This window comes from Balaenoptera musculus, chromosome 9 (assembly GCF_009873245.2).
Source record: "Balaenoptera musculus isolate JJ_BM4_2016_0621 chromosome 9, mBalMus1.pri.v3, whole genome shotgun sequence".
NCBI lineage: Eukaryota > Metazoa > Chordata > Mammalia > Artiodactyla > Balaenopteridae > Balaenoptera > Balaenoptera musculus.
The window spans coordinates 32,933,347-32,951,643 of record NC_045793.1 but is presented as its reverse complement, the minus strand read 5'-3'; the positions used below and the strand labels follow the sequence as shown (position 1 = coordinate 32,951,643).

At 40.8% G+C, this 18,297-nt stretch overlaps 1 protein-coding gene across 2 annotated transcripts in view; it reads right to left on the bottom strand.

The window, feature by feature from the left end:
- CTTNBP2 (cortactin binding protein 2) overlaps positions 1 to 18,297 on the bottom strand; it is a 156,184-nt gene that overhangs the window by 43,734 nt on the left and 94,153 nt on the right. For both annotated transcript variants that reach the window (XM_036863327.1, XM_036863328.1), the window contains 5 exons: positions 17,580 to 17,831; positions 7,723 to 7,840; positions 4,013 to 4,288; positions 1,304 to 1,399; positions 1 to 80 (listed from right to left, as the gene is read on the bottom strand). In XM_036863327.1, coding sequence (XP_036719222.1) covers positions 1 to 80; positions 1,304 to 1,399; positions 4,013 to 4,288; positions 7,723 to 7,840; positions 17,580 to 17,831 — 822 coding nt within the window. The remainder of the gene's footprint in view (positions 81 to 1,303; positions 1,400 to 4,012; positions 4,289 to 7,722; positions 7,841 to 17,579; positions 17,832 to 18,297) is intronic.

Genomic DNA, 18,297 nt, shown 5'->3' with positions numbered 1-18,297 from the left:
CAGCCTGAGGTAGTTCTGTAGCATCTGCAGAGGGATCATAGAGGCATAGGTCACGCTACTGAGGCAGCCTTCCTGCGGCCCTGTGAGAAAGAAGCAAACGGAAGGAAAAATGGGCTCTTCTTGTGAACTGTATAAACGATCAAAACATAAAAGAGCCTATCATAAAAGATACAATATGTTTATTGACTTATGTAGGCAGAGCTGACATTTGGCCAAGAGGCACCAGTGTGCCTTTACCATCGTGAAAATACTGTAACACTTTGTATTTACTGAGAGCCCCTGTCGCTGGCCTCCCAAGAGCTCCCAGCTGCCCCTACCTTCCCCCGGGAGCCCACCCATCTCCTGTCAATCACTACCAGGGCATTCAGATCCGGGCTCCAAAACTATAGCTTGTATTTGCTCTGATTGCTGGATTCAATATTTTACTGTTTATAAGCAAATGTCATCAGAGATAATCCCAATCCTCAGAAAGTTCTAGCCTTGCCAGCATTAATGTACGGGTGCATTCCCAAACTCTGTCCCCTGCCCCCGACCCCCTTCCGTGTTCAGCCACTCTCTCAATATGGTGTTTCAGCCTGAAGGAATTTTCTGGAATGGTCTCACACTTTTTTTAAACTTAAGTATCATTCAAGCAATAAAATAAAACTTTATTAGTTCAAACTGAATTTTTAAAAGCTCCATTCCCAAATCTGGGAAATGCATGATGAAATCAGTAGCCTTTTAGAGTTAAGGGCTGAGAAATTGAGAATTTCTATACTACTTACTAGCTTTATGTACTCAGACAAGAAAATCAATCTCTCTGAGCCTCAATTTCCTTGTACATAAAATGAGGATAAAATAAATACCTATCTTAATTGGGCTGTTGTAAGGATTACATGAATTTATACTTGTATTGCGTTGTAAACAACAGAGCCTAGCACAGAGTAGATGCTCACTGAAATTAGCCTGTACCCTAATAATCACATTGGTCATACATGGACTTGACAGCAATAAAAGAAAGACACTGCTCTTAACATGGTATCTGTCACTGTCTTATAAGCTTATCAGTTTGTTCCTAAAGAGAAATGCAATCAGAATCTCAGCAATCAATGATCAGGACAGACATCACCACAGGCATCAGAAACATGGCTTTTGATTTTTCCTCTTCTTAAACATTTCAAAAAACATCTAATTACTTAGTAGTGGGAGTCACACATGCGTGGCCTGAGGACACAGGACAAAATCATGCAGATTCAGAGCCTGTGCTGTGAAACACTCATGATGCAAAGTCTCTCAACCTCACCTCAGTCTGGAATACCCTTACCTGACAAAAGCGCAGTGACCTGCTCTGCTTTATTCGTTCTCATAAAGTCCCACGGGGACTGGGTGAAGCTCTGACCTGCTGACCACGGCACATTTCCTAGTTCAAAAAAGATAAAATGAAATATCAAGAGAAGCTTAAAAGTAATTCTTCTTATAAGAGTCAATGAACGATCTCCTGTGCGAGACCCCAAAGGACTCCAGAGCTTAGGCTGTCAGAGACACAGACAGACTATGGAAAGGGTCACACAAAGGGTTAACTCCCAATTTTTGTGGATGGTCAAGAGGAGGCCTGCAAGCTACAGCCTTCTCCAAAGCTTTTCTTACAAGGGATTGAAAGAAACCTGGAGACTGAAAATACAACCAAACATGCCCAGGGTGAAGTTTTCAAGAACAAAGCAGATCATAACCTTTCATGGTTCTTGCAGTGCCTGCTTCACAAAGCCCGAGCACTTTGGATGAGATAACAGGTCCTTTATGATCTGGTCCCTGCCCCACTTTCCACCAAATTTTTGGATTCTAATAAAAAGAGTGAACTTCAGGGGCTCAGAATAAAGCAAACCTTTTCACAGTCTGTGCCCCCTGCTCACTCTTGCTCAAAAAAGGGTCCCACTTCATAAGTGTCCACTCTGGGGAGGTATCAGTCCTCAGTACTTGTTTCCATCTCTTCCTTCCACAGATCAATTCTCAAATACCTATTCTCAGCACACCTCCAACACACATGCATACCCTACCTGTAACTCACTGCTTCTCTGTTGCCCTTGGTCCCTTTAATCCAGTTGAGGTTATCAATAAAGTTACTTACATACATACATAATAACAATGGTATGCAGGCATACCTCCTTTTATTGTGCTTTGCTTTATTGCCCATTGCAGAGCTTGTGTTATTTACAAACTGAAAGCTCTTGACCCTGCATGGACCAAGTCTATCAGCGCCATTTTTCCAACAGCATTTGCTCACTCTGTGCCTGTGTAACATTTTGGTAATTCTCACAATATTTCAAACGTTTTCATTCTTATTATATTTGTTACGGTGATCTGTGATCAGTGATCTTTGATGTTACTATTGCAAAAAGATTATGACTTGCCGAAGGCTCAGATGATAGTTAGCATTTTTTAGCAAAAAAGGTTTTTTAATTCAGGTATGTACATAGTTTTTTTAGACAATGCTATTGTACACTTAATAGACTGCAATACATTATAAATAATTTGTATATGCACTGAGAAACCAATACATGTGACTCGCTTTACTGGGGTATTCTGTTTATTGCGGTGGTCTGGAACTGAACCCGCAATATCCCTGAGGTATTACCAGTTATCAACTGGCCACAGCCAGGTACTAAACGAAAGCCTTTACCCACAAAACTCAATGATTTTTAGATCTGAAATGCTACTTGGGTGCCCCGCACCTCGGGGACAAGAATGAACACCGGAACGGTCAGGCCTTAGCAGCCACTGCTCACGGAAGTACCCGGATCTGATGCTGGTGAATACCCATTTGCCTTCCCCAGTTTCCAGATTAGCTGGATGAGGGCTGAGGGTGGAGGGCCATTTCCTTCAAAGCACAGCCGTGAGGACTTCGTTTATTAGACCCCTGGGCAGAACTGCACCTCAAATAATACTGCATTTTCTGGACAAATGTGTTCCTGAGAATCATTTATGACCTATTTTTTTAATACACTTCTAAAATTACATAATAATTCTTCTGTAATAATTATTTTATGATTATAACAATGATCCATAAAATTAAGTTGCGAATAATTTGCTTTAAAAGTTATTGGTAATATATGTTTTGAAAGTGATTTAGCATATTATTTGTGAACAAAATAAAATACTTTCTAATATAATAAGCTGATACATTAATCGCATGGGGAAAATTGCCCTTCCCTCAATCTTGACTATTCTTTTGCAACCTGGTGCTATTGAAAATACACAGGCTTTCCTATCAGACAGACTGGAATTTGAGTCCTGTGTGACCTCAGGCAAGTTAACCTGTAACTAGTTATCTGTAAATGAGTCTGCTGTAAGGACTCACTAAGGTCTGTATATAAATAAAGCTCCCAGCACAGTCCTGACATCACAGGAGGTTCCCCATAGATGTCAGTTCTCTTAGTTCGACAGGAAAGAAACTAACCAGGGACAACTAACATTTATAGTACACTTACTATGTTTACCAGAAAGCAAATCTTATCTTTTTAAGTTCTTTGGAGTCCTATCAAACAGAAACAAGCAGGTACCACCCTGACTCATCCCAAGTGGGAGCTTTGACTGTATCTTCATTAAAGTGCTTCTTCTAACTCTAGACTTTATTAGGACTCCCATCCAAAGGTAAGGTGTTCATACACTACTGCATCTCTGGCATAGCCCAAGTACAAACTTCGAGCTGTGTTCAGAGCTTGTATATTAGCAAGCAGCTGCAATGTGGTTAGTTTCTTGCATTTATCAAAATAGCAAGTGCAGTCACAAAGCCTCATCAAGGGCTTTCATGTTCTTTACTCTCTGGGTATTATTTGAGGCATAAAAGCATTTTTATACCAACAGGCAATATTATGTAATGGTTGCATTATGAATACTCAAGTTTTTCAGCACCAGCAGCTGCCACAAGTGAGCTTTGAATGTATTTAATCAGTGAACTACGTATCAGGTTAGGGAGCCCATGAACATAAATAAACCCAGAAATTTAACTTTCCCTTCATTGCAGGACTGCTGATACCTAACGTGATGGATCGCACGCTGCTTGCGCCGAGGCCAATGCTAGAGTCAGTGGTGCTATTAAACGTCACGTCTTCCAGACTCCACCATCCATCAGAAGAGATTGCTTGGAAATGATTTGTCAGAGCTTGACTCACTGCTTTTGAAAAATCATCCCATGATGTCTGTTTGCGAATATTTAAAGCACATATTGTGTTTTCACATTCAAAATCGTCGGCACCGTAGTTGCCTGATTGAATCTCACCCACTGAAATTCTTAAGGGTATTTTAAGAGCATCTGTTGGAAGAATGAAAGAATTAGGGGGAAAAAATCCTGACAGGAAAAAAACCAGCAAAAATCTCACATAAAACAAACAGATATAAACATTTTAAAAACAAAGCAAAGGGCAGCTATCCTATTTTTTTTTTAAATATCATCAATTGAATATTCGCCTACTGGAGTAAATTTTGGTCTCCCCATCTCTTCACAGTTTCTTTGGAACCATGTTGCTTGAACTGTTTATCTTTCCTTGTCTCTTTGGCCGGTTCTACATCCTTGATTCTTTCCCTTCAGCAAGGTTCTCAAATTCTTTCAAAAAGCATCTGAGAAAACTAGAGCCCTCTCTTGACCTCTCTATATCACCTTTTCTCCTCACCTTCATTGATAACATCATGAAGAAGGCAGGTTACAGCTGCGTAGGTCAGTGTGTTTAGGACAGTGGTTTCAGACTCATACAGACCTTGGGCTGGGCCTCAGGGTCAGCTTTCTACTAGCCATGTGTACTTGGTAGATGGCCTTGATCTCTCTATGCCCCAATTTCTTCCATAAAATGGAAGGAACGTACAACTGAGTTGCTATGAAGAATAAATGAACTCATGTTTGGAAGGGATTTAACACACTATTTGTTTAACACATTATCTGTTAACACACTATCTCACAAGAACTAGTAAGTACTTGATAACTGGTGAACAGTGCAGTAGAAGCTTTTAAAATGATCTTTCCAATCTCTCTGTGACACCAGCTGACTGGGGCCCCCTCCCAGGTGGATAGCTCCCCATGTACTTGTTTTCATGAACTGAATTATATGCTTGCTTACCAAGGAGCCACTTGTGTTTAATCCCAAATCTTCTATGTCCGTTGAACTCATTACTATAATTAGTAAATTAAATATTCCAGATACTGATGAAATGAGTTACTATTCCTATGAAAATTAGAACACTTTTGAGACTGAACAGAGGAGTTGCTATCAACAAGTTTTTAGTGAGATATGGATGAGACAACTACATAAAATTAGAAAAAAATTTAATTATCTCTAGACAGATACTGCCTTTAGTTTGCTTCATAAATATGTTTAAGTCCTCAAACAACAGAAACCACAGACAAAGCATTAAAGATGTGGTTTGTTCAAATAAGAATACATGGCACTTCAATCAGCAGAACCATATCAATATAAAGAGCTTCACCTAAAAGTTGATGAAACAATTACTTGGTGTGTTTTAAATTAAAATGAAATGTTTAAAAATATGTTATTTTTATGATCCTCTTCTTAAACTGACTTTTTTCCATTAACTGATCACCTAACTAGATTTTATTTTTGGTCTTCATGTTACTTAGCAGCTTGTGACACAGCTAATCTCTCTGCTCTCTGATACACTCCTCCTGGATTTCCTCACACCTCACTGGTCACCCTCTAATGTTGTTCCTTTGCTGGCCCCTCCCCTTCTTCTAGATTTCTTAATGACAGAGTCTTGCAAGGCTTGTTTCTCTTAGTTTTTCTATCTGTGTTCACTGCCTTTGAGACCTCATACAGTCCCATGACTTTAAATACCATCTCTAGACTGCTGACTCTCAGATTTATAAATCCAGCTCATACTCACTCCAGAATTCTTGCTGACTTGACATCTCCTACATAGATGCCCTAACAGACATCTCAAATTCATAATTCAAAACATAACTCCTGATCTTCGTTAGCAAAATCTGCTTCACCCACAGCCTTCCCCTAGACAGCTGATGGCAATGCCATCCTGCCAGCTGTTGCCATCCTGCCAGTTGTTCAGACTGAAAACCTTGGAATTATCCATGAATCCCCTCTCTTGTACCTCACACCCAACCCATCAGAAAGGTCTGTTGGCTCATCTTTGGCTATATCCAGAACCGAAATGTCCTCATTTACTACAATCCTGAACTGAGCTGTCATTACTGGCTCTCACCTGGAACACTACATTAATGGCCTAACATTAGGCCTGTGACTTCCTAGTTTTTTTTTTTTTTTGACAAAGCAGCCAGAGATACCATTAAAACGTACACCATTCTTAATTAGGAACATTGCCAGGGTTGGCCTTTTACAATTAGTATGAGATATCTTTGATTTTATCTTTTCTTAATAGTTATTTTAAAAAACTTTTTATTGGCATATAGTTGATTTACAATGTTGTGTTATTTAGAAGCTCACTTATGTTTACTAAGTTGATAAAAGCAAAATTTAAAATGAGATAGCTAAAAAATAAAAAATAAAAAATAAAATAAAATAAAATGATAGCTAACAAATGTCTTTTTTTTTTTTTTTTTTTTTTTTTACAGGGTAGGAATACTTACAATGTTCCTGAATTTTAAAATGACAAAAATTCTTTAAAAAAAAATGTACACCAGGTCCCGTCACTGGTAAGCTCAAACACTGAAATGCTTACCTTAAGTCCCAACAATGGCCTACAAATTCCAGTAAGATCAGGCTCAATCCCCATCCCCTCCTGCAACTTCTCTGACCTGTTTTCCTACTTTTCTCCCCTCACTCATTATAACCCAGTCACTCTGCCCTGCTTGCGGTTCCTCAGACACAACAGATATGCTGCTACCTGTTAGGGCCTCTGTCCACTTGATGCTCTGCCTGGAAAGTTCTTACCTGAGAGATCTACAGAGCTGCCCCTTCCTCCCCTCCAAGTGTTTGCTCAGATGTCTCATCAGTGAGGCTGCCCTGTTTATCGTTTTAAAAACTGAAACCCACCCTCTCACTCCCCATCCCTCTTAGTCTTTTCCATAGCACGTATTACCATCTCACATACCATACAATGAATTATTGCTTATGTTTATTATTGTTCATTTTCTGACTCAATGTTAGAATGTTAGCTCAAATCCAACTACTGATACAGCTGGCTGACTGGATGGACTGAGTGATAATCCTGATATAAGAGGTCACAATATTTCATCTGATCTAGCACTCCCTATTCATAAACCCACAAGTGAACTTTTCATACATGTTGAGACGTATATACTCTTAAAGATGGAAGGGACCCAAAAGATCATCAATTATCTTCCTAGACAGGTAGGCAACCAGACATTGAGAGATAACTGACCTGCCTGCCTACATTCATATGATCAGCTAATAGTACACTAGACGGCCATGATTTCTCATAGCTTCCTAGTCTCATGTCTAGAAAGACAACCTAAGTCAGAAGAAAAGAGCAATAATTATTTAAAAGCTGCCCAAGGTCAGTCAAATACAAGGAAGACCTAGCATTATTTCAATAACAACTAATTCTGTAAAAAGCCATTCTATGTAGAAAAATATAATTACCCCATTTATAACCAATTAAGTGTTTTTGTAGCAGCTAGGGTTCAAAGAAGGTTAAGAAGAGAATGAGAAAACTGTAGTTGCATTAATATCTTTCCCACAGTCCCAGAGGCCCCAGCAGTGTGGATGCAGGATGAGCAATGCAGCTGCGAAGGGCACTCACTCAGATTCTCCAGCAGGTGCTTGCAGTCATCAGTGGCGACATCGTGTGCAGTCCGATTACACTTATCTCGTTTTTCCGGCTCCAGCCCTCCATGCCTACACAAGACTTGTAGGCAGTTCTGTAAAGACACGAACTCCATTACCTCACGTCCAAGTGAATAAACTCAAGCGAAAACTCCAAGGGAAAATTCAGTTGCCTGTAGCAAGCAAATCAGGAATTCTCAGCCAGAAAGCTTCTTTCTTTCCCAGCAACCCAAATACACAGATTAATCTAAACACTGTCTCCAAATGAAAAGCAAGCAGTGCTTCATTGACATGTGATTCACTGGATCAAAACACTGCTCCACAGAACAGCCTCTTAGGTTTCAAGAGAAAAAAATTAGCTTACTAAGCACTCAGTTTGCAGAGTGAAATTAAGGAAAAAGGACTTCAGCAGACAGTATCCTTTTACTGTAATTTGGAAATATAAAGCAAAAGACTTCTGCTACAACCAGATGCACCTTGCCATCTTCTAGATCAGGCACTGCTTTCCTGGTCATGCAAGTGCTGGGCTCCAATTGTAACAAGTCTGTCCCAGAGTCCTTGTAAGCACATATATATTTGAGATCTTACACTGTCTTACTTTTTTTATTTGAGAAATACGTGTGAACACCATGTTGACTGAGGTTTTAGAAAAACATTCTCAATAGATATTGAAGTTAGGTGCCCTCTCTTTTTCAGTTTTTTCTTGTGTTGCTCCAGGAAATCTCCATTTAAAAAATATCACTAACCTATGAACTGAAAGGTCGTAGTTTTCCAAAATTTTTCAATTCAAAGTGGTAGACAATTTATATGCAAACATTTTCAAATAAGGAACTGCATGGCAGGATATTACATCAGGATATTTATCAAGGAACTCTGCTATTTCAGCTTCTACCACTTCATGATTTGTCTGATTTCCCACCACAGTAAGCACAAAACTGAATAAACCAGAAACCATGAAAAGGAACTAACAACCAAAACAAGCACTGTCCTTCTCTTCGCTCCCCTACACACACACACACACACACACACACAAAGGCTCTGGGCTGACTTCCACTTCTGACAACATAGTAAACTACTCAGTCTGAACAGCTTTCTCTAATCGTGCTGTAAAACACTTATTTTCTGTTTTGTAAAACATATGTTTTTCTTACTGATGTATAATATCCATATAGAAAAGTACACAAATAAGTGTGCAGCTTGAAGAATTATCACAAAGTGAACATACTTGTGTAAGGAGCACTCTGGAAGCCTCCTTAACGTTCCATCTCAATCGTTATCCGCTCCCCTTCTCCCCCCAAAGGTAGCTACTACTATGATTTCTAAGATCAGAGATTGGCTTAGCCTATTTATGAATTTTATATAAATGGAACCATATTACAGATACACTTTTATATTTGGCTTCTTTTCATTCAACGTAATGTCTGTAAAATTCATCCATGTGTTAGGAACAGTTATAATTCAATTCATTCTTTTTTAAAATTACAGGGTGGTATTCTATCATATGGACATACCACAATTTACTCATCTATTTTCTTATTGGTGGACATTTGGGTTCTACTATGGACATTCTGGTACGTGTCCTTTGGCGGACACATGTACATATCTCTGTTGGGTATATGTACAGAGTTGGTGTTCTGGGTCATGGGGTATGCACATGTTCTGTATTAGTATAGACTGCAAAGAGCTTTCAAAAGTGGCTATACCAATTTCTACTCCCACCAGGAGTATACTTGAGTTCCAGTTGCTTCATATTGGCCCCAAAATATACTTTAAATCATGAGTTCACAAGGAAATACAGGAAATCCCTAAGGGTCAGAAAGAAAAACAAAGAGTAAGCTGAGACCGCCAGTTAAGTGAAATTTGAACAGGAAGCCAGTGCTGGTTTGAGGACAAAGCCAATATAGGGAATCTTTTCGGATGCTGGGGGGATGGGAAACTAGGCCTTGGTACCTGCACAATGGAGCCGCCGAGCCAGAGGACCTTTGAATCAAGAAAATCTGTCTTCTGCAAAGGGACTGACTTGGACGTTGGCTTCTCACTGCTCCTGCTCAAGTCGCAAGGGATCTTCTCTAACAATTGTAATCAAAGTCTAGCTTTCATGGGTCTGGGGTTCAGGTTTAAAAAAATCACTAAGTCAAGAAATGAACTGAAAACTAAGTCAAATACATAAATTTTTTATCCAATTGTTATTACTAATTTGTACAAAATCAGTAAATGTATAAGATATTTAATAAAATTAACTCTAATGAAAGATTTAAGTAGAATGCAATCTGAGCACTAAACTTTATCAATTCCCAGATGGTAAGAGATAAAAATAATACATTTATTACACAAGTTAGTACTTGCAGCAAAAGCAGGTAAGAGCCAAAACAGACCGGGGGGTGGGGGAGGTCTAAGCCTGCCAATATAAATGATTTTATCCATGAATTTTAGTAAATCATTTAACCTTTTCCTGCTCAGTTTCCATATCTGTGTCTCAAATATCTGTATTTCATAGGGCTGTTACATGACTTAAATGAAAAGATGGGTAAAAAGCTTTTACATTCTTGGCACGTAAAACGTTCTCAATATTTATTAGCTGCTGTTTTTGTTATAATCAACATAATCATCACCAGTTAGAAAACAGTCCAAATATTCAAGTAAGTGGTGAGGAATTACAGCACATCAGCAAACGTCATAATTCTAGGTGATGGTACTTCAAATTACAAACAGAAATGATAAAAGATGCAACCAAAATCTGCAAGATTCTTTTAAGTCTGACCTATAAAGTGGGTTGTATATAATTTTTATTACACTCAGGTAGGTCAGTAGGCAATGACATAAGCTGTAGCTTTCTCTACAAGGAAGCAAGAAATGTTGGAAAGATAGCAGGATAACGCGTATCCAAACAGGGTCACAGCTGTGAGTTCCACAGCACTATGCTGGGCTCCATGGGGAACACAAAGAAAATGAAAACTTTACCCAACTGACACTTAACAGCAGCAGCTACAATAACTACTGGAGCACATACTAAGCTCTAGGCACTGTTCCAACACAGCACAAATATTTAGTGCTCACACATCCTCACAACTTTATGAAAGAGATACTAAGCACCTCTGTGCCAAGCGCTGTGTTAGAGCCCAGGGTTGTGACGACGAATACGGTAACAGTTTCTGCTTCTCTGGCAGAAACGCAAAGTATAGTCAAGAGCCACGGGGAAAATGTGCCCAGAAAAGGGGGCTGTTGAGGTGAGGAGCAAAGTCTTACTAAGTGGAGGAGGAGGAGGTGGGAAAGGTAGAGAAAAGAGTCTAAGCTCTCTCCTTGAAGGGTGGGATTCGAGTGAAGAGAACAAATGCTGTGATGCTAGTTGCTTCTTCTGGAAATGGATTCTCAGGGCACCTAAAGTGGGCCGGCTGTTCCAAGTGATGCAGAGCAAGAGGTCTAAATGAATGAGTCTAAATCAAAGTGCTTTTAACTATAATACAGATACATGTGCTAGAGCAGAGACTTTATTTTTAAATTTATTATTATTTTTGGTCACGACTATGATACAGGTACATGTGCTAGAGCAGAGACTTTATTTTTAAATTTATTATTATTTTTGGTCACGCCACACAGCTGAGGGATCTAAGTTCCCCGACCAGGGATCGAACCCGGGCCCTCAGCAGTGAAACCATGAAGCCCTAACCGCTGGACCACCAGGGAATTCCCTAGAGCAGAGACTTCAAAAAGCAGTGGCTTAGGCTTCAGCTTCTTGCTTCCACTCACATCCCAATCTCCAGAACTTAGGTAGGTGTCCATGGTCACCTGCTACGGAGGCTGGAGAACATAGTCTTTATTTTGGGTGGTCATGAGCCCAGCTGAGAGGTCCGTTATTGTAGAGGAGGGTAGAAAAGATGTTGAGGGACAATGAACCACCTCTGCCAGGGGCCTTTAAGAGCTGAGAAGCAAGGTACCAGTGCCAGGGAGACTAAGTTGAAACCCCAAGTCCAAAGAGCTAGAGATAAGATCCTAGTCAGGTCAGGGAGCTGAGGGTCTGACATCGGGCAGAGGGTGTGGGAGGGAAAGCGGTCTGCAAATGCACCGGTGGGGTCTGACACACATGCTGGGAACAACTTGGGGTGTGGGTGTGCTCACTGTTTTGCAGGGCAGGGGAGATGGAGGCTATCACCATGGGAAATAACAGCATGAGGAAGCAGGGAGACTTAGGGATGAGATGAAGACAGCTAGAGTCAGCCATGCAGGGTTGAGTGCTAGGGAGCTTGGATGTCTTTCTGGAGGCATGAGGATATGTTCGGGTAGGAAGTGCCATGATCAGCTCAGTTCTGAAAACCAACTGGTGCATTTGGAAGACATACAGAAAAAGAGAGTGACAGAAAGGAGACCAGTTAAGAGAGAACGCTCATAAAATAGCCCGTTCACTCACTGATTCAACAAACATTTAGTACCTGTGGGCCAGAGACTGCTGAGCACAATATACACAATGATGAAAAGTGATTTTTTGGAGGAGGTGGAAAGGGAGGGAGGCATACAAATAATCGCAGTAAAGAACAAGCTCCCTAAATGAAGTGTGAAGAGGTGCTCTGGGGACCAGTGAACTCCTGGAAGCCAAGACTTAAGCTGAGATGTTTCCCAGGCAGGGAGGGGTCAGGACAGAAGAGGCCATTTGAGGTAAGGAGACGAGCAGATGCAAAGGCAGGGAGAGAAGAGACAGCACAGGATGTCTGCACAGCAGCCAGCGGTGCAGGGTTAGAGCAGAGAGTGCCTGAGGAAAGGAGACAAGTGTGCTTGTGGAGAGAGGCTGAGGCCAGATCTGGGCGGGACTTGCCTGTCATGTAAAGATCTGGCGCTTATCCTTGAAGCGACAGAAAGGTCACTTATCCTTGTAAAGACGAAAGGTAAATTACATGACTTACTTCCTGTTAGGAAGGCCCCTCTCAAGCCAGTGTAAAGGTGCTGGAGAGACTGGAGATGAGGAGATCACAGCAGGGCCTACACAAGTCCAGACAGCCCGTGATGAGGGCTCCCCAAGGGACATTTAAAAAAATAGCCTTCCCTTTGTTTACACATTCATTTATAAGGGAATAAAATCTAGAGTTTTATCAATCATTTGAATTCATTATCTTAGGGAGATGGAGCAATAAACAGAAATGTCAGGTGATGTTAGTGGATTAAGAGAGGAGGAACAAGAGATGCAGCCTAAACCCGGGAGCCCAGGCATGCACCCTCATGGAGCTGTTCGGTGGAAGTAAACATGAATATGGTCATCAATAGGGTTACCATACGATTGGCTAAACTGGGACACTTTTAAGAGTAAAAACGGGCACTGTTAATGGTTACATTGGGATGATGGGCATAAACAAGGACTGTACTGGGCCAACTGGGTTATCAAGGAGATGCCCTGTAAAACCGTGGGCATCCTGGATAAGACCTTCCTGAATGGACTCAGGACATGGTTAGGTGGGCTAGAGAGAAGATTTTGGAATCTCTATAGATTATATTCTGGAGACCAAAAAGATCATTCAAGGGGGAAAGTAGAGAGCGAGAGGAGAAAAAAGGGTCAAAACCAGACCCATGAAAGGTGTTAGTGGAAAACACCAGAAATTGTATGTCTTGGGTGAGGGGTGGAGCAAGGCTCTGGTTGGCCAAGTTTATGTGAGAATCCTTTAGGATTCTGTGAGTCACGGCTGTTCAAATTAAGCTAGGATGCAATACTCTGCACTGAACATTCTGGAATGAGAGTTTTAAAAAATAGCCTTCCCTTTATCTACACACAGTCTGACTTTTTCAAAAATAATTTTATAAAAATTAAGGGGAAAAAATTATCACGGAGAATCAAAAGCACAGATTTCTATTTATCATCTAGTCCCAAAGACTTGGTCCAACCTCACAGGTTATCCTGTCTGTGTCTTCTCCTAGCCAGCTACCCAACTCTGTGACAAGGAAGAAACTTAGGGACTCCTATCATTTTTTTTCTCTTTGCAGCCATGACCTAGGGAGAGGAAATCTAAATCTTGGGGCTCCATGTGGGCCTCTGTGCTTAAGACACATACCGCATGCAGACTATCCAGTCAGGTGGATGCTGGAGTGTGGGAGGGAATGCCTGACACTCGTTTGGCTAAGAGCTAAAAATGCATCCGTCAGTCCACGGTCCCTACACACTGTGAGGATGGCGTAAAGATGGCAACCAGAAGGCCACTGCCTGACCAGAGGACTGTGGGCCTGCCTAGAGATGACCTCTAGGATGGTGGAAATAAATGGCTGGAAGACAGGTAAAAAGCCAGGTGTGAGATCTGGGTTTGGGAAGAGGTACTGTAGAAGCCACAGTTAAAGTTGAAAGACTGGAAAAACTCTTAAAAATAGGACTAGGCAGCTAGGAAGGAGCATGGGAGTTGCTGAGGGTTAAAAAACAAAAGAGAAAAACCAGAAAAACAAAGAGAAAGCCTGGTCAACAAATTCAGAAGGGAAGCGAGGAAGGAGCAGTGTTCTAGAAGCTGAGGAGGAGTCTGCATTAGAGTCAATATGTTAAACAACCCAGAAAGGCTGAGTAAGAGCATGAGTGACAGGAAGCCACTGGCTTGGGCAATACGTAAGCTAGAATTATCATCTACTCAAAACACATAATCCCCCAAATAAAGAATCTGTTTGTACGAGAGCTTCAACAACTAGCGGCTCAAATCCAGACACTCTCCCTAATCTATTTCTGCGGCAGGAACTTGCCATGTCAGAGTTCTCATGACAGAACACAGAGTTTCACTAAGAAACTCTTCTATCCACTCACCCTAAGTGATGAAAACAAGTTTATCCTCAGTGACGAGTTCAGCTTCGGAGCAGTCACAGACCAGCTTTAGAGAGAGCTACTCTTGTTACCAAACACTAAATGGTGATTTGCATAAATTGCTTAAACATTGGGAAAAAGACCAAGAACTAAGTGGAAAAAGGACTGATTTGGGAATCTGGTCTTCTATGAATTGACCTTGGGGAGTTAGTTACACTATTTCCCAAAACGTAATTTTTTCATCTGCAAGGCAAGGCAGCTGGACTAGATGAGCTACGTGTCTTCAAGCTCTGAAATCCTACTTTTTTTTTACATTGAAAAACACGTGGAAACTGAAGTCATCTTCTTGGGTAACAATGGTACTACTACCTTATGTGGATTGGACACATATATGCTACTGCAAAGAGAAAAAAAATACATCTTTTAAGCTCTACTTGTGGTCAGTGTAGAACCTCTTCACCCACACAATGATTAACTCAGAATTGCAATTTATTTTTTCAGAAAACTGGTCTTAGCAACTTAGTTGTGAATGGATTACCTCTATGGAGTCAGCCAGGATGTAAACACTGTATCAGGCAAAGGATGAAAAATATTTTCCAATACCCACGACTGACTAGGAAGGCAGGCCGCACAAGGAATGAAACCAGGCATTCTGGGCTTCATTTCCAACTTCTATCTATTAATCCCTCCAGGGTTTAAATATCCTAACCATAAAATGAAGAGGTTAGCCTGGAAGATGACATATCTACTCCAGGGCAAAAAAAAAAATCTATTATTTTATTATTTTTCTTTGCAGTGTGTGGATGTTGTCAGTCACGCTCACTTTCTAAAATCTCTCTCTTCTTGTTCAAAATTTATCTTAAGCTTCCTAACATAAGAGAATACAAAGGGAGTCATATTACATGTGAGAAAGAAATCCTATTTCCCTTTACTCAATGATGACAGAGCATCCACGTTGCCAGGGGCCTGGGAAGCCATGAAGACGCCATCCTCGGCTATGAAAACACCAGGACTTAACGAGGAGTTCATAACGAAGGAGCTGAGTGGCAACACAAGCCCCCCACCCTGCAGGGTAACTCGCCCTGGAGCGTGGGCTACTCTCTCTGCCTAGCATCAGAGGCTCAGTGGCTGAACATTCTAGATCAGTGATGCTCAGGTTTTGTTTTTTGTTTTGCCTTTTTTTTTTTGCCTTCAGGTTGAGTGCATGAACAACCTACCACTGTCAGTAACCTCTTGCATTATCCTCAGATTTGCCTGAAGGGGGAGGTAAGTTGAGAACTACCCCTTCCATGCACCTTTCCTCCATCAAATGAGATTCACTGTCTTAGATTAACTATGCACTTTCAAATATAAGCTTTCATATTTTCCATCTTTGTCTTCCAAACACTTTTATGTCAAATGTCACTGCCTTCCATTCAAACCAATATATATATATCAAGTTCACAGAATTTCTGTAGGTATTTTTTTTAAGAATAAAATAGGAGTAAACTACTACTAGCAAGCAATACCTCCACGTTGAACTGAATCATGCCTTTTTCTCACTAGTTTTAAAAAAAACCCAAAGTCCAAAATGAACAGCTTCTGCTCTAGATCACAACAACAGGAAGTTACCCAACCGAGAGCTCCAAATGCACATTTCTAGCTATTTCCAGATATCTCCATCTGGTTGAACATATCCCAGAATTAAATTCAGCATGCTTAAATCCACATTCTATCTCCTTGATCACAATGACGCCTCTCCTTTCCTCTTTCTGGGAATGTCACTATGATCCTTCTATTTAGCTCGCTCATTTCCTGTATCTAATCTGTCTTCAGTTCTTGGACATGTGTACTCTGTGATCTCTCTTATTATTTCTACCACTCCCATCATCTTTCACCTAGTCTCTCCCCTGCCACCAATGTTTTCATAATCCCCAGTCTTCTAAATGTTATTGCTAAGTCAATCAATCTAAACTACAGAGCTGATTCTTTTGCTCCTTTGTACAAAACCTTTCAATGGTTTTACTCTGACTAGTAAATAAAGCTCAAACTTCTTAATACATCACTGAAGGCCGGTGCCATACTGTGAAACTTCTCACTGCTCTTCATTAGCTCAATTGGAGCTGTTACCCACCTCCCTACTTCTGGTCTGTTCCTACTGCTCTCTCCATCTGAACTACTCTCCTCTCCAGTGATGGGTGACAAATTTAACCCACCCTGCAAGGCCAAAATCGTTTCCATCTCCTCCAGAATGAGCCCTTCCATAGCCTAATATTTCGCAACTCTGCTCTCTGAAATACGTGCATTCTCTCTTCCAAAAAATAAAAATTTGCATTTTTGTACTGTTCCAACCACGTGTCTATTACCCTTGTTTTAAATTTTTTGAGCTTCTCTTATCCTACACTTGTCTTGTATCTTGCACCCTTGCCCCTGAACTAGGAGTTAACTAATCGCATAAATGATTCCTGCAAATGTTAGCTTACACAATGCCTTGCAGTCAGGAGCTACCTGATAGATTTTCATTGTTAAAGCAATATTATTGCTAAAGTGATTTAAATAGAAAAAGAAGCATGAATGGATGGCTTACTATTTCATGTTATTTCCTTAATAATCAGAATCTTTCTCTCTTCTAACTGATGAGTGAAATCTAGAATGCCCTCTTATGTATCATAAGACAGCACAGGTAGGGCTAGTGAGGGAGTTCAGAGTACAGGGCATGTGTACTTGAATCCTGGCCCTCCAACTCATGGCATGGTCTTGGTACGGAATCAAACAACCCTGTGGACTCAATCAATATCCAACTTTTCCTCTAATCTGACATGAGACAAAATGTCTGGAATTACTCCCACATTTGTTAACAAACTCCAAACTCATTTTTGTGATTAAGTCTCATATACGCTTGACCGAGTCTCATATACGCTTGACCGTAAATATCTGCTGGACAAAAAAAGTTGGTTCTTATTGGAAGCGGATCATCTCCTGCAATGGTACTGCTCAGTCCCCAATTATTCAGGTGAAACACACTCAGTCAATAGCAGACAACTTCGCCACTCATCAAATTGCAACTGTGTAATGAGGCCAGCTGCTACCAGACACACCTTAAAACCTTTTGAAGCAGCAATATGGGCAGCAGTCCAGCCTTTGCTGTCGGCGTGGTTGATGAGGTCTGCAGGAACAACAGGCTTGGATGTGCCCTCACGACTCTCTTCTCCTCCGTCCAAGTCAAAGACGCCCGACTCGGGCTCCTCATGCAACGAGTTTCCATGAGCTAGGGCCCTATGGTACATAAGAAGCTTGAGGCTGTCCACATTACCAGTGTCCACAGCTGCATGAACTGGTGTCCAGCCATCCTGAAAATAAAACGACCAGGGGGAAAGGGTTGATTACAACATCAATGTTGAGAACTGCGTTATTTAAAGTTCACCTCTAAATGTTCTTGGGCATGGACCACTGAGCTGGGAAAAGCAGGCTTGCGATCCTGAATATCATAGATGAGCTAAGTTCTCAGACCACTGCCAATCAGTGTATTTTCCATTGCTATGACTCATGTTTGCTATTTGGTAAGAATTTCCTCTTAACAGTTGACCATTTGGAGTGAACAGGTACTGCCCAGGATGGTAACTAAGCATTATATATGGTTAAACAAAATCTCAATTTAATATTATGAAAGAGAATGAACTTTAGCATAAAGATTTTTTAAAATGTATATGCAAGTATAAAGTTATCAGTACTGTACTAAATGAATGCTGTTATAAGCCAGTTTAACTTACAGGGAAGAGTCCTAATTCTAGGTATCTTAAAATTTTATGCCACTGA